Here is a 22,951-nt window from a genome sequence, read left to right on the forward strand (position 1 = left end):
GGCGAGGGGGGGAGGTCCAGGTGAAGGGTAAATGCTGCACTCATGTGGGGAAAATGAGCAGCGCTTTTTTTCTTCTTCTTCTTTTTCCTCTGGAGTCATATGACAGGACATGCGCATCATTAAGTGTTGCGTTCAGTGCTGACGGAACGCTCACTTCTCTATGAGTCGCAGTTTGATGCACAGTAAGGCCACAAAGAAAATTGATTAGCAAGAAAGAAAAATTGAAAGCCAAGTAACTTCACACAAGTTGTATTATCTCGTGATTTTGTTAAATCAGTATACAGCAGCTGAAAGATAAACACAGACAAAAAACACAAGTAGTTTAACAGTTATATTTAAGTCAACTTTTCATGTAAAGTTGACTACCTGAGAACTAGACTACTTTTTCAGTTTTAGATTGTTAAACCTATAGGGAGAGAAATAATGCATGCCGTGCCTCAAATCGTTCTGGGCAACACGTGGGATGCAAGGTCCATTGAAAGTTTTGAGTTTTCATATTTCCGACAGCATTTGAAAGCACCATCGTAACTTCGGACAGACAGCGGAACCAGTGAAGGAATTCGGGAGTTGCCAGCGCCAAGTTCACATACCGTCAAGAAGGAGGAGTTTTCAGGTCATCTTTTTTTTAAAAAAAAAACAAGGAGGGTTAACTGTAAGTATTTACTCCCTTGGTAAATATCTATCTACACTTTCCTCTCAACACAGCTGTTTCAGTGTTAGCGTTAGTTGACAAGAAAGCGGAACTAGCTAACTAGCAGGCCAGCACGTACATTAGCCTGTTTAAGAAATTACCCTCTCGGATTTTACCCTCTTTGCGATAGCTGAGCACCACTGCAAGTTTTCAGACAATGTAAGACAAGTTTAATTCGCTTTGATAAACTGTTTGACATTTGTCTCTTCCTCTTTTGTAACTTTTTCATTGAGTTTAAGAAGTGTTGTTTTGGAAACCTCTCGGCCCCAGTGATGGTGTAATGGGTGTGGGACACTGCCTGAAACTACGGGGGTTTCTTGTAATGCTTTTTCACCTGTTTATCAAGTGATCCACGTTACGTGGCCACTTGGCAGTTAACCACAGTCAGGTGTGTGGATACGTGTTACAGCAGGAATCATTAACCACATGTCGTATTTTCCTCAGTCTTCTGTCTTGATAGTCAGAAAAAAATGCTTTTATCGTTTACAAATAGTTGAATCAAATGTCGCAGTTTAGGCTTTGCTTGTCTGGTATGATGTCATAGGTCCCCTTGTTTGTTATTAGTCAACCCTCCTACCCAAAACATGACACACTTTCCTCCTCGGCATAATAAATAGGTTGTCTTTATTCAAGACAGCCTGTAAGGACAAATCGTTGAACAATAGCTTCTGTCTGATTGTTTAAAGAAAATAAAACATCAAGAGTGAAATGAGGATATGTGTTCAACGTGATTGGAATAAGACGCCACCTGTGCTCCAATCAAATCTGGAGGAACAGGTTTGGGTAGAAGAACAAGAAACTCATTTCCCTGTGTGGTGTTTGCCACTTGTGCTTGGTCAAGTGAAGAAACTGCAACATGAATCGGTATGTTCTTTAGCCTCGGTTGTATTATTTCCTTTGTTCCTCTGAACTAACATTTTTCTGTTTGTATTAACTGTGGAATGAATTTAAGGGTTGGGTACGTAGTTTGGGGTGCAAATAAACAAAATGTAATATTTAAGTCATATACTTAGTAAATCTAGTCACATATGTGGCTGAACACAGAGAAAATTTGCTAGCAGTTTATAAAAAGCTCTGCTTTTACTATCACATTTCATTATGTATCGCTGACATGTTCATCTGCCCTCATCGTGGCTATTTAAAGAGTGTACGTGTGTAAAGGAGTCCACCTTCACTGTTATAATTGTAAACTCACATCAGTGTCTTGCCAAGTCCAATAATCGGTCAGAAAAGGCAGTGAAGCCTGAGTGAATAAAGTGCACTCTTGTCCAAAAAGCAGAGTCAACAACATTAAATCCTCTGCACTGTCTGCCAAGTAGACTATCCGTGTTTTGTTTTTTCTTTTTTCCTTTCCTTTCCCCCTCAGGATGTTTAGGGGCTGCAGGTTTGAAAGGGAACTTGAAGTTCAGGGGTTATTTGCAAAACAGGAAAATGCCACTTGAATGTTAACAAGGAAAAGCAGATGACAGGAAAAATGAGAGAAAAAAAGCAGCAGTGTTTGCATCTAAAAACTCTAGCCTTGGAGTAAATGATTCAGCTTTGTTTTTACAGTTTACTGCTTCTGCCCTTGACAGTACAGTGATAGGAAAACAAGCTTAATTCTTTGGTTATGATGAGCTTTATCTAATGTTGCCTTGTTCACCAAAGCTTGTCTGAGGCCATTACGCCAGTCATTTTTAGCATATCCCATGATACGAGACTGCATGAAGGTCACCTGACAAAGTAATTTTGTTTGGATTGGATTTGTATCTGCTAAACTCCTGCACGAGGTAACATCACTCATTATGTGATCCAAATTATAACTGCAACAATTAACACACTTTGTTCCTCTAAATGAATTGTACTGAAATGCACAATACAAGTTGGGAGACAGCTTGTTCCTCGTGTATCTTGTTTTTAGATCTCTAACAAACATAAGCATTTTCTTCTGATCTGTTTTCATCTGTCTTGTTTTGACTGAACTATTCATACTCTGCATTGTTTGAAAACTACAGAGGGCACAAAAAAACAGGCAGTTTTCACACTTTCTGAGTTTTAGTTGCTAGACACGGTCAGCTCTTCCTGCTGCTGTTCACAGCTTCTTGATGATACTGCCTCATGCCTAGCCTGCTGTTTTTACAAATTGTGCATGATCATGAAATCTGAATGTTGATCTGAACAGAGCATGCACTGAGCTGGCAAACATGGACTTGTGCATCCTGATGTGACCAGCTCTGGAAGTTAATCACATCCAAGATTATAGCAGTAAAACTGCTGTGTGTGTCACTTTGTTCTCAGGCATTACCAGTTTTTGGTGACTAACTGACAATGAAGCTTCTTAAGAATTCAGTGGTTAACACAGAGGAAGGAAAGTTGTTTGATTCACATTACAAGGCACCTTTTTTATGGATATATGACAGGACATGGATTTTATGGATGTTATACTGTTCTAATTAAATTGATTTAGTGTTTCAGTACATATGCCGACCATAAAGATACTAGTGAGTGCACAGCCTGTTATCTTATAATCACATTTTGTCATTAGTTTCGTGTTAAACCAACCATAGAGAGCATCTGCTGTTATATAATTATTCTAATGTAGCATAATAGCTGTGTTTTAGGTATTTATGCACTTCATTTTCACAGTTCTGTGTTAAAAGTAGCTCTGGTACTGACTTAAGATGTAAAAACTCACTTTTTATTTTGTTATATCAGTTTATGGTATCATGATTTTTCCTTTTCCAATTTTATTTAGTGACGTACACTGCATCTGTTTCATGCAGCGGGAGATTGATGCATTTTGAAAATTCTGAAGAAAATCACAAGCTCATCACTTAGTTGTAGTCGAATAAGTTAACAAATGTAAATACCACCGTAAACCTCTAAATATTCCTTAAGGACTTTATTTCATGTGCTTTTTCTAAACTTTTACTGGTTATTTCACTGAGCTGCAACCTTAAAATGTCTAACAATAACCAGTGATTTAAATTCACTTTTATGTATCGTAGGCAGGCACGATAAGTGTTTCCTTCTAGTTGTCACTATCCAGTCTCACGCCTCTGATTTCCATATCATAAGCTCCACATCCAAGTTCCCTCATTGTTGGCATACATGATTCTACTAGCCATCCCACTGCTAAGCTTTACATGCCTTATCACTAAGCCAGCTCTGTGTCCAGACTCGCAACACTCCTTCAGGGGAAGGAAAAGAGCCTGATTTGTTTGGATTTTGCATCTTTTCTTTCCCTCTCCATATGATAGATACAAACAAGGTGAACATTGATTGCACATTTAAATGCTTAACCTTTTAAATGCGTCCTCTATTTTTAGTAATGTAAAACACTGAGCCTTTTTTTTTTTTTTCTTTTATTTTGTGGTCTTTCCAAACCTTAACACATGGATTCATTTATCCTTATTTTTAAAACATTAATTGTTCTACATTTATGGTTCACTGCTGTAAAAAATTTTGTCAAATCAGATTTGATAACTTTGTAGCGGGTTGTCAATGTGAGGAAACTTTCCACCGCAACTTATCACAGTTTTTCTGGTAGATTTTGCTACAAACAAGACAGGAAACAAAGTAGACCGAACATTTAATGAGTTGTAATCTCTATAAGCACACATCTGTAAGCACAATATAAACAGTATCTGCAAGCAACATCATTTTGATACCTGAAAATATCAGGTTTCCACTTCTCCTATTCAAAAGGCTTTGGTTAAAAGGTCGGAAACCATTGGTTTGTTTTGATAATGGCTGGTGAACGGGAAGTGTGGCCTTGATATCCTTCATCTGCTATTGTAGATATCGTGGCTGCATCAGAAGCCTTGATATATCAGCTGTTTTATTGCAGGAAATTCATGTAAAAGAAGCTTATTACATATTATATAAGTTACATATTATATAACCATGTTTGTTTTTTGTTCTTTAAATTTTGTTAACACTTGCAAAGTTCACATGGCAACTGTGCTCAACTTAAAAAATAAGTTGCAATTTCATGATAATTGATGCACTCTGATGCTATTTAGTGACCTTTGAACTCTGCCCCTCTTGCAGGCCTCAGACTATTGAGCTCAGTAAGACGGGAGGAGCCTCCAAACAGGACACCAGCAACATGGATGACATGACTGTGGAACAGATGGCGATTAGGGCCAACCAAGTGACTGATGAGGTACTGACTCCTAAACAATGCATACTCACATCCATTGAGTCATCATCTGACGAACTGTGAAACTTCCTTAAAGTGAGTTTGTAATATAGAGTTTGTAAATGTACAAATGTCATGCAGGGAAATGGATTATGCTGAAAGGGAGGCACTTCATAACTTTGCTTATATGCTCTGTATATGAGCTTTTCAGTATAAATTTTCCTAGACGTGTCAATTTAATTTGGCTACAAGGCAAAACACATCTGCTGAATGTATTCCATTTACTTACCAGTATAAAGGACTAGTATGTGTATTTGTAGGGTTGGGTAGGGTCAGTGTAGTATAAATGGTATAAATCTGCCTAGAGACAAGCCAAATGTATATAAAAATTAAATTAGTAATGAATGAATGTTTACTTGGATTCAAACTTAGCATTTCATTACAGCAGCCAAGAATTCCTAATAATTAGTTGTAAATCACATAATTCTTCAGGAAACTTCCCAATAAATAATTGGGTAATGACTTAGAAACTGTTTATCCCCAGACAGCATTCGATAAGTGATCACAGTTTGAATATAAAAAGGGATTTTCATTGAGTGTCGCTTGATGACAAACCAATGCTAGGCATCCAGAAGGCTAGCATTGTAAGTCCGGGCAGCTATTACGTCCCGCATGCAAAACCACAGTTAGCTTGTGTGCAGGAGAAATAACCAGGGTCTGACTGAAGGTTAAAACTATCCACCTGCTAGCACCTATGAAAGTTGGTTTTTGAATCCTTAGAAAAGAACATAAGCTATAGCTCCAAATTTGGCATAAATACCCGAGAGAGATATTGGTCATCTTATTTTAACTCTGGCAGGAAAGCTCTTGAATATTTTATATAGTATTCATAAGTATAAGCAACAAATCTGAAATATTTAAACCACTAACAGTATTCATAGGAAGTGTGCGCATGCATGTGCCTGTGTGTGTGCGCGTGTGTATAACTTTACGCCTAATTTAACCTGATAGCTCCCTTACCCCTCTGGTTTTGACAGTTTAAATGTTGTCAGCTATATCTTAGTGTTTTATTATCAGGGAGATAATTGTTTAATCAGCACTTCAGGGTATCATATAATCAGCCATCTGAATCAAATGGAAGCAAATTAACCTGCTAGCTGGGTTTGTAGCTGTGCACTTCACCTTCATGTAATTTTTACTGTACTAATTATCTGTGGCTTTTGTTTCTTTTTCTCTTTGTGTTCTTTCTGACTTAACCTGCAATCTTCTTTTAATCTTTCTTCTGTCTGCTGCTGCCTGGTTGACGTAGGAGAAAAGAGGAAGGGACAGGGCTTGGGAGGGTCCTTCTGCTAATGCTTACCGCTCTGGCTTTGGGTAACCACTGTTTCATACCTGAAACACTGTCATGCAGGGACTGCTAATGTGTCAGGGCATCACAGGAACTGCTTATAAGACCGGATTATCTTTAGGAAGCTAAATATGAGGTGTCTTTCTAATATCACGGCTGTTTTGCAGTCATAAAAACTAGGTTTAAAGACCCTCGAGGCTGTAAAATTAGTTAAATGTTTGTGATACTTTCTGATAATCCTGACATATTGCAGCCAGTTAATACCCATAAGCAATTTTCTGCTTCTCTGTGTGTAGAATAACAACTGTCATGCATCTCACCTAACTTTACTTTCAATTAAGCCATTCCTAACAAATAACAGAAACACCTCAGGATTCATCTGTTTCTCAAAGAATTGTCGCAGCATCCCGATCTGGAAAATTTGGCTAAGACAGTGGTTTCAAGCTTAATTAGCCAAGTTCAAGGATTTTGGGAGACATAATGTAATGTTTATCCACCCAAGTGATGTTCTGGCTAAGCCAACAGAAACCTGGCTGAGCTCATCATATCCCTCTCGCCAATTCGGTGTTTGTCTGTTTCTCAGCTCACTGATTAATGTATTCAGAGCAAACATAACACAGAGAGAATGAGGAATCTGGTCCTCGCGCTCTCGTTAGCAGTTCATTAGTGATGGTAACAATGAAGTCGCATATGTGCTTCAGTCCTCCACTCCTCTGGATGCTCTGTTCTCTTCACTGCGTTTACTATTAATAGAGAAACAAAAGCTGTAACTCACCTGAACCGACTGCATTCCAGTTCACCGCCGTCACTTTGTGTCTGTGGGTGTATTTGTATTGTTGTCCACGCTGTCCTTGGAAATCTTAAGCTTTTTTTTTTTTTTTTTTTTTTTTTTTTTTTTTTTTTTGTAAGCGTTATCCATCTCACCAGATGAAGGACAATTAACACACACACACATAGATAGATATATATGGTGTGCACATTAGAAAAGTGACGGCAGTATACCATGTCAGGATGCTCAAACATTTCAATTAACAACATACGACAGAAATACAGCACATCCTCACAACTGATTGACTGGAACAAGGAATGAGTTAGTTTTTCTTTAAGAATTAAAAAAAAAAAAAAAGCCATCAGTTCATAGTTGTCAGATTTAATTTTGTGTTGAAGGAGTCTGAGTGAATCAGTGTTCACTATCAGCTCTATTGCTGTTGGTGCATACACTTCTCCCCCAATGACTGCAGAGTGCTGAGGAGCTTACAGCTGAGCAGTGCTCTTAGAGTGCAGGGAAATTAAATCAGACAGTATACCATATTAACCTACAGCTCCATACTCTTAAATGTGGTTTTATAAATTTGCTGGTATCTACTTTCATTTATCTGTGAATATCAGATGTGTAGCATCTTCCCTGTTTTGCTTATCACTTGCATCTTTCCACTTTCCTGATTTTCTCTCTCGTTCTCTCTCATTCTCTCTCGTTCTCTCTCATTCTCTCTCGTTCTCTCTCGTTCTCTCTCGTTCTCTCTCGTTCTCTCTCGTTCTCTCTGTCTCTCGTTCTCTCTGTCTCTCGTTCTCTCTCGTTCTCTCGTTCTCTCTCGTTCTCTCGTTCTCTCTGTCTCTCGTTCTCTCTCGCACAATAATCAGTGTATCTGTTTACATTAGCAGTTAAGCAATCCAAGTTTTAAAACTATATGTATACTTAAGTTCACAGAACACTGCCCTGTTAGCTGCTTCTTATTTGTAGCATGGGATTGTACACTAATTGAGTCAGATAAAGCAATGCAGCATAAGAAGTCTTAGGTGTAACTACAGTTACTACTTGAGTTTTTTCAGTCTGTTTACAGATTACTTTTAACTAGAACCTTGAATTCTCGTTACACTCTAATGCCTTCTGTTTGTCTTTTGTTTTAAAGTCACTTGAAAGCACACGGAGGATGCTACAGATGGCAGAAGAGGTGAGACTTTATTGATTTTGCTCTTGCCAATAAACCACTGTGATATATTCAGTGGAGTCTTGCTGTAGCAGCCAGACAGGTTTTGTTTTTTGTTTTTGTCGTAGGCCATTACCTGAGGTGGGATCAAGAACTGTGGATTGATTAAGCATCCAGATTTATAATTTTGTTAGTATTTAAATGCCCAAACCCTGATTGGAGATACCTAGACTGTGCTGTTGTTTTAGCAAAGCATCTGTTACTACCTGTCAGTTTTTTGGCTGAAACCAGAAATGTTGGTCCTTGTTCTGCTCTCTGAGAGAGGCTGTGTGAGCTGGAGGGTTTGTGTGCTTGAGCTGTAGACCAGAACAAGGACACAGGATAAAATGGCCACTTCCCTTTTATCCTAATTCTGAAATCTAACAAACTCTTGATTATTTTAAATGCATAAATTAATTTGTAGACATTTGACTTTTTAACTTATTTTTCAGAGCAAACAAACAGGCGTCAACACAGTGGTGATGTTGGACCAACAAGGAGGTAGATGAAGATGGGTTTTTTTCTGTTAAATATTTGTGGTATTATCAAGACAATTACTGGATGCCAATGATTAAGTTTAAGGAACTGCTGAGTCATTTGTTGATTTAAAAAAAATAAATAAATAAAAAAAAAATAAAAATACTTGGTAGTCAAAATCAGCCAAAGAGCATAGCCTTTAATGACAGTTTTTAACATTTTTTTGTCCCTCTAATTTTGATGATTTAAGAGTACAGATTTCCTGATTAAAAATTTTATTTATTTATTTATTTTGCGCCAAAGGAAGTCAAGATTGTACAAAATTTCTGGTATTTAACCAAAACAAAATAAATTGCAAGAAAAGAATGTGTAAATATGCTTGAGAATGTTATGCCAGTAGAAATATTTACTTTCTAGACTTGAGATGAATTAATTTGCACCAACAACAGTGGCTGCAGGCACGCTATAGTGTTGTGTTAAGTTGGGGGGGTTTACACATCTGAATTTGCAGCATCCAGGCAAATATATTCATTGTCGTACTGAAATTCACCATTCATAAAAATTGGCCATTGTTATACTTTTTATTTGAGTAAGATTTGCTTTAACTTTCGAGTGCTGTTGCAGGTTTATGTTCCATGCTAAACAATTGTGTATTTGTATTTATTTATTGCACTAACTGCAGTATTTTTACAATATGCCTCTTTTCTGCTGCAGTGGCCCAGTTATTGACCCAGTTTGAAAATTCCCCCAGGGATCATTTAGTATAATTAAATCTATTCTAAAAAATGAATAAATCAAGGTGATATTTAAAACACAATTTACAACCGTTTTCTAGTGCATAGCAAGCAGAGTTTGACATGGTGTGCTGTGCCTGTCTGTTTTAGAACAGCTGAGCCGTGTGGAGCGAGGCATGGATCAGATCAACCAGGACATGAGACAGGCTGAGAAAAACCTTACCGACCTCTCAAAGTGCTGTGGCATCTGTGTCTGCCCCTGTGATAGGTATAGTGTATACTTGGAGCTGCCGAGAGATCCAAATCACTGACTTTTGGATCCATAACACCCTTTTTTGTGCTGTGGTGGCTTGTATGTTCATTGTGTGTACGTGACTGTTTTTTTTTTTTTATGGGGGTTCACAATGATACAAAGCAAACACACAAGCAGTCTGTGTAAAGCTGAGAAAACTGCATTTTACAGTACAACCTGTTTTATTTTGGTGTTGTACAAAAGTAAAAATTGCACTAATTTCTTCTATGCATGTTAAGTGACAATTGAATTACTTTGCTACTGTTTGCATTGACATAAAACCTTTCAGTTTTGCTCCTTAATACAAAAGCTGGACTTGGTTGCAGAATATTTGGTTGAATTTTTAAAAATTCAAAGCAATGCAGGTTGTTTGTTTTTTTTTTTGGGGTTTGTTTGTTTGTTTGTTTTTTCGAATGAGAGGGCAGCACTTATCTCCCAAGCAGCATTTCTCCCGAGAATCTATAGAGTATTAATCCTAAGTATTAATCCTTTAAAGGATACTAAACATTTACGTTTACGCTCTGGACAGTCCTGTCTAGAGCGTAAACGTATGTAATGTGAACTTTAAACGGCTAAGTTGTGAACATGGGGCTTTATTCATTCACATTTTCAAGGAAAATTAACAAGACCCTCAGAAAATGTATGTTTTGGCTTTGTGATCCTCTTGCTTACAACTCTTAAAATATTGAATATTATTTGCTTAAAGATCTCCACAATATCAGTGGTCAGTCAGGAATATTTCTCACGAATACATGATTAGCTGCTGTGGCCCAAATGTGGCTCACAATGTCTGTGTGTGTGTGACATAAGGAGGAAAAAAAACTCTCTGCTTGGCAAATGTACATTTCGTGGTGAGAAGATTGCTGATTAAATTTGTGACAAATTTAATCAGCAATCATTAATGGACAGATAGGAAATGTGATGGTGTTCCAGCCAACTTCTTAATGTGAGCTGCATACTCATCTGGGCTAAATGCACTTAAAATCCTCCATGCAGCGATGATTTTGGAGTGTCACTTTGTGTGCACATTGAGATCCTATGATGGTTTTAACATGGCAAAAAAAATCTTCCCAAAATGCTTTCACTTTGGAGAAGAAGATTCTTTGATTATCAAGATATAAGGTAGGGAATCCTTTGAGTTTCATGGCTATTACTGAACATATGTAATTGTTGCAGTGACTGAACTTAAGCACTTCTGCATTTGTTCGTGCATCCTGACACGCTGTTTTTTGTTTTCGCCCCAGAGTGTCATCAATCGAGAATGACTCACGGTATAAGCGTACCTGGGGTACTGGAGGAACTGAAGGTGAAAATGATGCAGATGGCTCAAAAGTGGTCTCAAAGCAGCCTCCAGGCGTCCGCAATGGCCAGGCTGCCCAGGTTAATGCTGCGGGACCATCAGGCCCATACATCCAGAGGTACTGTCCTGGTTATTTTATATTGCTAAAAGTCTTGAACTTTTTGGTGTTGCCAAAACTATTGCAGTCACTTTAACAGAACATATGTATACTTTGCATATGTATAACAGAATAACCAATGATGCACGTGAAGATGAAATGGAGGAGAATTTGGAGGCGGTCGGCAGCATCATTGGCAACTTGAAAAGCCTTGCTGTGGACATGGGAAGTGAGATAGACAAGCAGAACAAACAGATTGACCGCATCAACGACAAGGTAAAAACGGCTTAAAATCACATGAACCTCTAGTAAATGTGAAAAGGGGTCCAAGTAAATTTACTTTACTGATCCATAAAACACTTAGTTGCTGTTTTTTTTTTTTTGTTTGTTTGTTTGTTTGTTTTCTACACTCCCCCCTAAATAATTTGAATTGTATGTAATTGATGCTCATGTCTGCGTCGACTCATTGCTCCATATGATGGGCTGTTACCCCCTCATGTATATCAGATTTTTGTAAAAACATTCACAAACATGCATATGTTCTTACAGAGGAAGAGAATGGCAACTTACTCATAAAAATTTACAACTGATAATAAATTGCTACTTGGGGAAGGAAAAACAGCTGTATAACTGCCCCTTTCCACCTGTCTGTGTCTTTAGGCGGACATGAACAAGCTGCGCATTGATGAAGCAAACCAGAGGGCCAACAAGCTCATCAAATAGATGAGAAATCCCGCTTCTGCTAGTTTCATCAACCTTGAGCCTCTCTCGCCACACACACACACACACACACACACACACACACACACTGTATATTTGTGCGCATCTGCAAACATACTTTGCAAGTAAAAGGAAATTCTCTCATGAAGAAGTTTTGCCAGTAGTGTGCCTGCCTTTATCGCACTAAGTTGTACGTAGAGTGAAGACAACTTCTTGGACTGTCCACCACTATTCACACCCTTTTACACACATGCCTAGTCATGCTGGACCGTGAGAAACAGTGTGAGATACTTCAGTAAGTGGCTGACTGCCTATCACTGCTGTTTGATACCAAACTACATGCATGTAACCTTCACAGGGAGGGAAGTGGCACATTTGCTGCTTTCCGTTTTGTTTTGTTTTTTGTTTCTCATCTAAGTCAAGAATAATGAGCTGTTTTGTCGATGTATGACCGTTAACTCATCAAAACTCATAAGCTGTTGTCTCCATACAGCCTCATGTAGTTTAAAAGGAAACATCAACTCTGGTCTGAAATGCATCTTACTCAAATCCTTATACATACACCTTATCATTGTGTAATTAGGTTTATTGTATCATGTGTAATGCTTTGATATTATTTGCTTATTTAATTACTCATGAAGCAGAAATGACTTGCGAATAAAGTTCTCTTTAACACTTTGTTCCCATGCCATTTATGCCTGTTCATATAAAAGGGCTATTTAAAAAATAAATAAATAAATAAAAATCTAATGTTGTACCTGAATGAAAGAATTTTGATGTTGTTACTAAAAATTTCTGATAGATGGGGAGTTAAGGTCATTGTAATTACTTGCTACAAAGAGATGACCTGTGGTTAGAAACATTGTATAGCAATCACTCGTTCTTCTTATGAGAAGGAAGGTCTGCAAGGATCATGAGGTCTGTTTATCATTACCTGCCCTGAAGCAATTAGTTTACTTCACAATAACACTGAACTTGGGATATGTAACAGTAGGTGAACTGCTCTCTTCCATGTTCACCGTTTCTTCACTTTGATCACAGTGGTGATGTAAATACTGTTTAATTGCCTCTAGTCATCCTGTTAATCTAATTTCTTAACTTTGTTTCCTCTTAATGGTTAATGGAGATTAGTAGCTTACAAGAGGAGACATAACCTGTGCAGGGCAATTTGATAATTGTGGAACTGTTCAGTTCTGAACCACAGATGAGCATTGTTTAACCTGATGTGAGGTCTCTTTATGTGCTAGGTTCAGGCCAGTTGGTTACTAAAATCTTGGCATTTTAAAAACAACCTATAATAAAAAGTGGGGAAATCTGTAGGAACCCAATCAATCTTATACACGATGTACGGTTGTGTTGTAACAGCCGCTGCATCGTAAAAGGCTCCTCTTACATGTGTAAATAGTCTTTACAGCACAGCTATGGTACAATATCATCTGACGATGGAAAGGAGAATTTAAATTTGTGTTGTCGAAGCTGTAGCCAGGCTGAGAAATCGTCGCTGGCAGCAAAAATGCAAAAAGTATACATGTAAGTGAAAGTTGTTAAAGGGGTAAACACAGAGGCACAATAAGTCCTGGTGGGTTGTATTAAGGCTCGCTGAAGAAAATTGACCATTGATAAAGGGATACAGTGTGTCCAAAGTATCTCTCGTATGAATCTTCTTTCTTATTTGTTTTGAAGAAAAATGCTAATTTGCATGCTGTGCTGCAGGCATATACCTACTGAGTTTGTAAGGATTGAAATGAACTGTTTTCAGGGCTTTGTATTGCTATAAGTGATCATCCTCAGCCTGTTGCGTATGAGCTCGGATCTAATTAGTCTATTCTAAAGCTGCCTTGCTGTCTGGAAGCTGTTTATTCATTGTTTCACCCACAGCCACTGGAATGTAAATACAACAGTTTTGTGTATTTTAAATATGTTCATATGGAGCTCATCTTATCTGAAATTAGCTCGGTGAGCGGATGACTGCTCAAAGTGAAAATGCCTTCTGTTTCACGCTTGCCACTGTTGAATTGTTTATACTCAATAAATCTCTTTTGAAATTCAATTGAATGCACTTTTTTTTTTTTTTTTTTTTTTTTTTTTTGATGTAGTGACAATAATTAAAGACTGCATTTGTTTAAAAAAAACAAAACAAGCTTGTATATTATCATAATTTTAATTTAACTTTATTTCAAAATGTTTTTGTTTTTTTTCTTTTTGTAGGGTCAACATTTTTGGATATTTTACATACCTGGAAAGTACAAAATGCAATTTTTAAAAACCACTAAACGGAAAAGGCAGGTAGGGAAGGTGTGAAGGAATAACAGTGTGGATGAAGGTGACAAAGTCGAAGTGTCAATCTGTAGATATATCGACCAACAAAAAGCATAGTGAATCTGTGGGATGCAAGTCTCAAAACATTTTGAGGTGCTAAAAAATTTGAGTAGCATGGTCACGATGTTCTGCTGGCACACGGCGCACAAAAGCTTCTGTAGTTTGTGTTCATACAGCCACAAGAAGATCATGGCTTTAACAATTGCTTTAATCTGTAGACAGAGATGCTACCATGTTTACTAGAAAACACTTGAGCTGAACATTTATCCTCCTAGATTTGACTTCCATCGCTTCAGTGAGGTCACTTGAGTTGGATCATAATTCGGGGACAAGGCAAAACGGCAGTGAGACTGACAGAGTCCCCATCCTGGCATCAAAGTATAAATGCAGATCCATGTACTGTACATACTTTTAATTAAAATGCTGATTTCTGTAATGGCTTTATTGTTGGAAATTCCCATATGAACTTATTTCCACTCCTTACATTCATATTAAAAACACATTCCTTCAGCTCTGTACGGCTACTGTACGATCCTCACCTTGGTTGGGGAGCATGCCTGGTCCTGTTGTGTGGTGTGGAAAAGCAGGAAAGGCTCATGCAACCCTTTGCTTTTCTAGACTTTGGCTAGTTCTATAAAACTTCAAATAATGATGCAGGCTCTTGTAAACTGCTTTCGTGAATAACAGCACCTGGTTTAAATTCTAGTTCATCCTGATGCTAACATTTTGTCGTCTTTTAGCATTTCTATTTGTGTAATGAATAAAATCCAACTTGCAAGACTAGAGGGGTGTTTCATAAAGCAAGGACTGCTGGTTGAAGGCGCTTTTTTTTTTTTAATAAATCAAGAGGCGTACATGGGCATGAACACATAACGGGGGTTCTGGGGCAAATACAGTACATGTAAAAAGCCCCTAACCTCCCATCATGTTGTGCTGCTGCATGGTCTTATTTTCATAGTTGTTTTGCACCTCTGTGTAGTCATTTACCCCCTGTACTTTGTCTTTGATCGTGACCCATTTGTCAGATTAAATACTTGGCTTGTGCTTTTTTGTCTTCTTTACCCATATTTTTATTTAGCCTTATTTGGGTCAGCATGTTTCTGTAATTAAAAAGTACAAACCTGAAGGCATTTATCCAGTATCATGTTTTCACAAACCAAGTAGTAAAATTCAAAGATGGAGAAGTTCTGATTTCTAAAAAAGACATTTGCTTTTTATATTTCGTTACAACAAAACTTGAACTGCACTTGAAGTTTTAGCTTGAACTGCACAAAGAAAAACTACTCATGGGAACCCGTGAAGTCATAATTACAGGTAAAGCCCTGCAAATGAACAGTTCAGTGTTGCAGATTTGATCCCTATTTTGTGAGCCTGAGCTCATCACTGACCAACAACTCCATAACAAAAGCTGTCTTTTGTACATGGCAGTGTTTGTGCTTATTTCTGCTTTTTTTGTGCATTTTAAAAGGGTAATTAAGATGATCTGTGACTGTAAATGCTATTGATTCTTGATGCATGTAAACCTGAATAACTACTGCTTTTCTGAGCCACCTTTATGAAGCACCCCTCAGATATTCCAACACTTTTTACGTGTGTCCCTACAAGCCAAATTTGAAGACAAACAAGGTAGGTCAAGTTGGTCTTGTTTGAAGTTTTAAGAATATGACAATAGCACCATATCAAACTAATGTAAAGCATACTTCATGCATCTGCATATATATATGTATATACGGTATATGTTGATGGATAGCTCTGAAATTTAAGTTTACACAAGTGTTAAATATATTTCAAGCTGACAGACATGAACACTGCCACAGTTCAATTGAGAATAAACCTGAATGGGTCCTTATTCAAAACTGACACATTGTGGTGTCACATGACCGCTCGTGCAATGTTGGTAAGCAATTTAAAATCAAGTCAATCATTCACAGTGCATAGAGCATTTAGTTTGCATAACTGCAGATATACTTGGAGAGTGTGTGTGTATATACTGTACAGCACTATGCTGAGGTTTTCTCATCCCCAAATCTTACATGCCATTTACAAAGCTCTTTAAAAAAAAAAAAAAAAAGGATTATTAAACTCTGGTTCTTTACGTAGCATTTAGTGCTCCAAATTCAAACAGCACAGTATTACAGTTCACAACCATTTGATAAGGCAGGTTATTAAAAGTACTTTTCAGTACTCTTGAGTCATCTTCATTACAGGCCTTCATGTTATACATGGCTATATCAAAGCATGCCTTAGTGAAACAAAAAAAAAAGACAAAAAAACTTCAGCTAAATTATCAAAATGAAAAGTTTTACAAACATTCTTTGGTTGTGTGTGAAGAGGAGCATTCCTGTGCTTTAATTTAATGCTTTGAATTTGGCTTTTCCTAAAAAGAACAAACAAAAACAGTGGACCATTGTAGACATACACTGGCTTAAATACAGGCAAAAGAGTGATGACTTTAACTACAATATTTATGGTAATTCTCACAAAATAATATAGAAAATCTAGTGACAAAAAGCATACTTTGATTGATTGTACACATAATACTTTCTCTTCCCAGGTTGCCTAGACAACCCCCTCCTCCTGATGGCCTTCCCGTCTCTTTCACTTCTTCTTGGCAAAGCGGCTAAACTTCTTCTCCTTGTCTTTCTTGGCAGAGCTGGGCTCAGGGAGTGCAGCTGAGGAGGAGGGAGGGGGCAGGCTCTGGGCTTTGGCCCCCGAGGGCCCCGATGCCTCCTCTGCTGCCAGGGGCTGAACGGCCTTTTCCATGGCCTGGCTCCAACGCTGGAGCTCTTCCTGAAATTAAACACACGCACACATCGCAGCAGCTTAGAAAGGCAAGTCCACCTCCAGAGGGGCAGTGAATGTTTTGGTCTCCCAGTCTATTAGCATAAACAAGCAGAGGTGGCCACGCTTTTAACAATGAAACTTGAAATGCTGGTGAGGTTAAACTGGGGTAATGTAGATAAAGACAAACTCACTGTCAGCATTCTTATTCTGTGAGGCTTAATGATTCCCGTAGGGTAAATTTCTCACTAGCTGATAGTGATTCAGAAAGAAACACGAATAACCTCATTTATGTCACATTCTACAACCTTGCCAAATTACTTAGACATGGACAGCAATGCTAAACGGAAACAGTTCGGAAAATTAAATGCAAATGCGTAACTGCTATCTGTAGCATTGCAACCTGTGATTACTGCTTTACATAGGGTCAGCCATTATATGAGATGCCTTTTGACCAGAATAATTCAAGTCCAGGAGAAAGTCCAATGTAATTCAACTCACCTCGTCTTTACACTGGAACAAAAATTCGCTGCAATCTCCAAGCCTGTAAAAGGTTAAAATTATATAAATATTAGAAGCACTTATGTTTTACATTAAAATCGCTAGAATGAAATCATGTTAACATCCAGACATTTCCCTGAAATTGGCAAATAAGTGAAAAACTCTTTTACTGCGTGCCAAGTTTTGCCTGTCTGCGTATTTCTTAACAACCACTAGATGTTTGAGTGGAAGTCATGTTATTAAAGCAAATGCATGCTCTTTATTGCACATATGGTGCAATAAACCATGGTGTCAGATATTGCCGTTTTGTCAAAGGCGCTGGCAAAATTGAGATTATGCACCAGTTGTCCAACTTGCACCTGGTTTAGCCAGTAATGATAAATAATTATTTATGGATGCTTGTAAAGGTCACACTGGCTGACCTTGATGTTTTCTACCTCTAGAGTTGATGCGAGGGGGGATATTTTAATTCACACCATGATCTTTTACCAAACCTTAGCAATTACTTTTTAGTTGCTAACCTAACCCAGAAGCAAAAATAAAACAGTGGATTAAATCAACTGCTGCCTAATGGATGTCAAACTCCAAAGCCACCTCTTGATCCTTATAACACATGCTCTTCAATACTAGACTATTATTTCTCAACATCTAACAATGCCAGAGATTAATGTAGTAAAGGGGCCCATATGTCCCCAAGGCATCAGTGCTGAAGGCCACCTCGTGTGTATACAGAGAGCAGCAGTATTTGACGCCCTGAGACAAAAACATTCGTATTCAGAATTTGTTAATATCAGTGCAGTGTTTCCTGCCAACGACTACCACACCACCCTAAAGCAGAATATATTAAATCCCATGTTTTACAGTTGCCAAGGTGCTTTTTTCAGGCTTCTTTGATTCAAATAGGACTCAATCTTAAATTGATCTGCCTAGTTTATCCCTCTGAGGACTCTTCTATGTGAACCATGTTTGTGCATCAATGCTGTAGTGTGAAGCAGATTTGTAGTTTTGTTTGGTTTTTTCTGGAAGTTTTCTTGGTCTCCCATATTTTTCATGTCTTCCACAGTTTGCCTTAACTATGATTTTCTTTTTTAATGGCTCTTTGGGTTTTGTAAATTGCAAGCTGAAAGCACATTGATGTATTAGCTGCTTTGTAGACACCAGCAGTCTTTAGTTTCAGAACTTCAGTCAGCTGCTTAGGACAACCCATGGCTGTTGAGTGATACCAAAACTTTAAAAGTCAGAATTGATCAAACTCTGACAATTCCTTATGACAATTAATATCTAACCAGTTAGGATCTAAGACCATTGTATCAAAGAGCTGAGCAGTGCTTATATTCATTTGTAATTTGCATATAAATCTGTCTTGGCTGCCTGTTTTTTCCTTCATGAAAAATCAAGAGGCTGTGGTTGATTTTTAAAAACCAGAGAACCACACTTAGGTAAAAACTTGCTAAAGTAAACCTTCAGTGGTACAATCCATTCTGAGCAGAGAATTTAATCTATTCAACTAAATTCAACGTGTATTGATTAAGACTTGTATGCGTGAGGAATGTGAGTTTGCATTTAGCTTCTATCTCTTATCAGTTTAAAGGGAGCTTTGGGAAATGTTTTTTTTTCTTTTGCTCCCTTTGCAAATGTTAAATGGTAATACCAACATCCATATAACACTGTTATATTTAACACTGCAGTCAGAAAGTGGTGAGTTTAGAAACAGCTTACCTCTGTCCAAAGGTAAAGGAAGAAAATCCGCTTTTCCGTATCTCTAAATCTGTTTGAATAACTCCCCATTTGAGTAATGGTTACTAAGCTGAAGAGGTTTTGGTGACAAAGGGCTATTTCTCAGCTGTAAATAGGACCGGGGGCTGAGGGGTGTATTCCCGATGTCTCTACTAACTTCCAGTAAATGTAATGAAATTTCAGTCGGATGAATTTTTATAGCACCTTTTGCTTCTCAAAATAAAGAACCCTGGTGAATACAAGTACAAACCACATTTTCTTGTAGCTCTTAATAAGTCAATTTAATAAGGTCTTATATCGTATATTTACCTTTCCAAATAACATGACTCAAGTAAACCTATGATGTAATTCTTACCGTAGTTTGGCGACATGCTTCTTTTTCTTGTAGTTGGTGAGGATCTCCCAGTTGGCGTTGGTGAGGGGCAGGGGATCCTCGCCATGATACGTCGTTCCGTGGCCAAAGCTTTTGGCATCCTTGTAGACTGAGAGCTGACCGGGCTTTAACACACAGTACAAGTTGTTCCATGACCTGACAGCGAAGAAGAGGCAGGAGCAGGAAAAAGAAGGACTTTAACATCATTTCAGGTTAATTTCTGGCAAGAACACGAAATGAATTTCATTTAATCCCCATTAAAGAGCAGCTACCTCACCAATCCATCGAGACTTTATTTTGTGAACATTCATTTTAAATAAGCACTTATTGCAAAACAGTGGGTTGTTCTATCTTTAAATAGGAGTAATAATATTTTCTTATAATGAAGCCCTGCAAGATCCCTGACAAAAAGCACTTTTATTGTAGGGCTACTTTTGGCGGCTTGTCGATTGAAAAATTGATTTAAAGCAGAACTGATCCATACTTTGAGTTAAAGTATAGATCTCCCTTTGCTGTTTTAACAAGTTTCAAACTTACTCGAGTTGGTTTTAATCCATCACAATGAACACAAATTGTGCTGAATGGTCGGTTTTTTTAACGCTTTTTAGGTGTGGTGTGATTTCGAAAGCACTGTGCGGTCAGTAAAATAAGGAAAAGTCTCGATGTTCACCGTGACAGATGAACAAACATAAGCAAGTAATAATAGGCTCATAGATTTTCCCAACATAAAGAAAGGAAACAATGCCTGGAATAGTCAAAGGCATGATGTAAGGACCATATTAGAGACAAACACAGTGCTGTGGTCCATTCGTTATCTACCTATTTGAAGCTTTTTTTCCTGAGCCCTCTACATCATGTTTGCGGCTCAACATGCCCTCCTGCAGCACAGGCTGGCCTCTGAGGGGGTCCGAGGGCATGGTGGCTGCTTTCTCTGGTTCCTTTGGGGTCACCACCGAGACAGGGGGCTCCAGCTCCAGGGAGGCACTCTCTCTCATTTCTGACTCTATGGGCACCGTCGAGTCACCGGCCGTCCCCTCCTGCAGACCCGAACTAGGCTCCGCTTCACCAGACTAAAGCAAAAATAAATAAATGAGTTCATGAGAAAGTGAACTTGTCTCCTTGGAGAAGAGATGAGAGCTGAGTCAGTATGCTGAAACAGAGTTAACAACATTATAAATACAGAAAGCTTGTGCTGATTGAGTGCAGTACTAACCAGAGTCTGTTCCTCAGCAGTATAGAGCTGTGAAGATTCTTCCACAAAGCCCGTGTCTTCTCTCCTAAAGGAAACAGGGCAGCATGAGAGGACTTTTAAGAACAGCAGGTGTGGAAGTGTGTATGTGAAAGAAAGAGAGCTCAAATGCGACTCATTGAAAGTCTGCAAAACATTGCATTTGGCTGCTAATACTTTTTTGCTCTGCACAATTTAGGGTATTAATATAAATACTTTCATTTTTAACAGACTAATTTCCTTTAACAGATGCTCACTGCAGTTTTTTGTATTTCTCTCTGGGGCTTAACAACAGAAGGATTGACTTAAAATTACACTGCCTTTATCACCAGACTTACACTTTGATGACACTGCTACCAATTAATACTATGCCCTCATGCATATAGAGTACGAACATGAAAGCCAGTGTGCTGTATGTTTACCTGCTTTCTTTATCTGAGCGTTGCCCATCTTTAATGAACTGCTCCACCTCCTGCTGCTGTTTTCGCAGCTCCAACAACTCCAACTGCAACACAGTGGCGAACAAAGATCAGTAACCTGGCTAGCTACAGGGTAAATGAAACACGTGAAGTAATCAAATTACTGTAAACCACGTGTAAGATTTTTGCATACCGTAGTGAGGCGTTCCAGTGCGGAAAAGCGTTCCTCCCAGGTGGCGGTGGATTTCTCGAAGGCCTCGTGCCTCTTGAGGAGCTTCTCAACCTCGTCCACGTTTTGACCCAGGTCTTTGCTGGTCACGTAGGGCTCTTGAGCGATCAGCCACGCCTCCGCCACAGAAGCGTCTCGCGCAAACTGACAGACCTCCAGCACTAGACGCAATGAAGCCACGTCATCATGAGAAGTTTAAGATATAAAAGTCTTTCTTTTAGATGTGTTCATATTATGCGGCGATCCCTCACTTGTAAGGTGAATGTTATGACTGGGGGGTGCATTATGTGACAAATTGGGGCATTGTTGGAAGTAAGCAACTATTTTTGTATCCTTGTTGTTAATGGAGGCTTCTGATGAACAAAAGCCTGGGAGCTACTTTCTGAGCAGGGATTTATATGCATGAGCTTTCACATATTTTAACCATATGGCCTTTGGGATATAAGTAAAGATTTTTTGTTTTTTCAAAGAGATAATGTATGTAAAGGGTTAGGGTATATTTTCTGGGTTGAAGTATAAGATAAGTGTAATATTACTCACAGAGCCGGAGCCAGTCCCATCTGTCATCCCACTTGAACATCATCTCCTTTCTTTTTTCCATCAGCTGCACCAGTTTCTCTTTGATCTGACACAAGTAGTATGGTCTCAGTTACATATCAGTATTATTAAACAACTCAGCCCCAAGACTGCCCATTATCCTCTAAGAATTAGTATTGTGGAGTAATTAACCAAATATTAAATTCAGGCCGGGGTCAATTGCTCATTTAAATTCTTTTAGCTTTTCCATTTCTAATTAGTGTTTGCTCTATAGTCTCCCTGATGAATGTAAGATGAGTGGAATTTTTTATTTCACGGCAAGCCAATTGGTTCCATTGAGCCAGACAAGAACAATCACTCCCAGAAAAGTAATTAAATCTAATGAAAGCAGCAATTTGAAGCCCAGCTGAGGATAAAAAGGAGCTGTCTTTGCTGTTGAAGGCTCACCTCAGCAGAGTCTCGGTGCTTGCGTGTCAGCAGGGCTTTGCCGAGGTCGACGCAGTCAGTGAATTTGGCTCCCCTGGCTTCAATCTCCGAGCGGATCCCCTGGTGGTACTTCTGCAGGAGCTCAACGGATGAGACGTCCCTAAAGCAGAGAAATGATGGATGTTAAGTGATAACAGGTAATGCATGAAGTTTACCTACCTCTGTTGGTAACAACTGGAACTGCATTGTTGCAGTTGGCTCTGGCAGACTTCCAGTGTTCTCTATTCTAGAATATTATAGTCATGCTGAATATCTGTAGGAAGATGAATTGTGTCACATAAATAGGACAGAGCTATTATCTCTTGTGAACAAAGTGCCATTTATGAAAAATTAAAGCTTTTCTTCTAAAATCAGACAATAAAATATATCTTGCCACATATCTGAATATTCCTCATTAAGATGATTCATCCAGAAGCGAATTAATGTGCAACACAAACAAATCCATTTGGAGCAAATGAGTAAACAAAGTAAATGTAAAATGCAAATGTAAATAGTAGCAGAAATTGTTTTACAAATATATTAAGTGAAAGACATACTTCATAATCATTAACTAAATAGATATGTTATTACTTAGTTGAAGTTGTTCTGTTCT

At 38.3% G+C, this 22,951-nt stretch overlaps 2 protein-coding genes across 7 annotated transcripts in view; one reads left to right on the forward strand and one right to left on the reverse strand.

Annotated features, from left to right (window-relative positions):
* Positions 1–507: 507 nt before the first annotated feature.
* Positions 508–13,799, forward strand: LOC120740268 (synaptosomal-associated protein 23-like). 4 transcript variants are annotated; one of them, XM_040042507.1, is made up of 9 exons: positions 670–850; positions 1,378–1,555; positions 4,724–4,838; positions 8,073–8,114; positions 8,582–8,630; positions 9,491–9,608; positions 10,877–11,050; positions 11,161–11,305; positions 11,690–11,752. In XM_040042507.1, the coding sequence occupies exons 2-9, from the start codon at positions 1,548–1,550 to the stop codon at positions 11,750–11,752; spliced, it is 714 nt and encodes a 237-aa protein (XP_039898441.1). In that variant the 5' UTR covers positions 670–850; positions 1,378–1,547. The 4 variants fall into 4 exon arrangements, with proteins under 4 accessions (XP_039898444.1, XP_039898441.1, XP_039898443.1 ...); XM_040042510.1 differs by lacking the exons at positions 670–850; positions 1,378–1,555 and adding an exon at positions 508–652; XM_040042509.1 differs by lacking the exon at positions 1,378–1,555.
* Positions 13,800–14,515: 716 nt separating this feature from the next.
* Positions 14,516–22,951, reverse strand: part of sptb (spectrin, beta, erythrocytic) — a 42,132-nt gene continuing 33,696 nt past the window's right edge. For 2 of the 3 annotated variants that reach the window (XM_040042503.1, XM_040042505.1), the window contains 9 exons: positions 22,321–22,459; positions 21,877–21,961; positions 21,301–21,497; positions 21,111–21,193; positions 20,674–20,737; positions 20,280–20,530; positions 19,443–19,616; positions 17,351–17,393; positions 14,516–16,858 (listed from right to left, as the gene is read on the reverse strand). In XM_040042503.1, coding sequence (XP_039898437.1) covers positions 16,667–16,858; positions 17,351–17,393; positions 19,443–19,616; positions 20,280–20,530; positions 20,674–20,737; positions 21,111–21,193; positions 21,301–21,497; positions 21,877–21,961; positions 22,321–22,459 — 1,228 coding nt within the window. In that variant the 3' untranslated portion in view covers positions 14,516–16,666. The remainder of the gene's footprint in view (positions 16,859–17,350; positions 17,394–19,442; positions 19,617–20,279; positions 20,531–20,673; positions 20,738–21,110; positions 21,194–21,300; positions 21,498–21,876; positions 21,962–22,320; positions 22,460–22,951) is intronic. The other variant, XM_040042504.1, reaches the window with a different exon arrangement.

The sequence above is a fragment of the Simochromis diagramma genome, unplaced genomic scaffold (genome assembly GCF_900408965.1).
Source record: "Simochromis diagramma unplaced genomic scaffold, fSimDia1.1 OVJJ01000304.1, whole genome shotgun sequence".
Lineage (NCBI taxonomy): Eukaryota > Metazoa > Chordata > Actinopteri > Cichliformes > Cichlidae > Simochromis > Simochromis diagramma.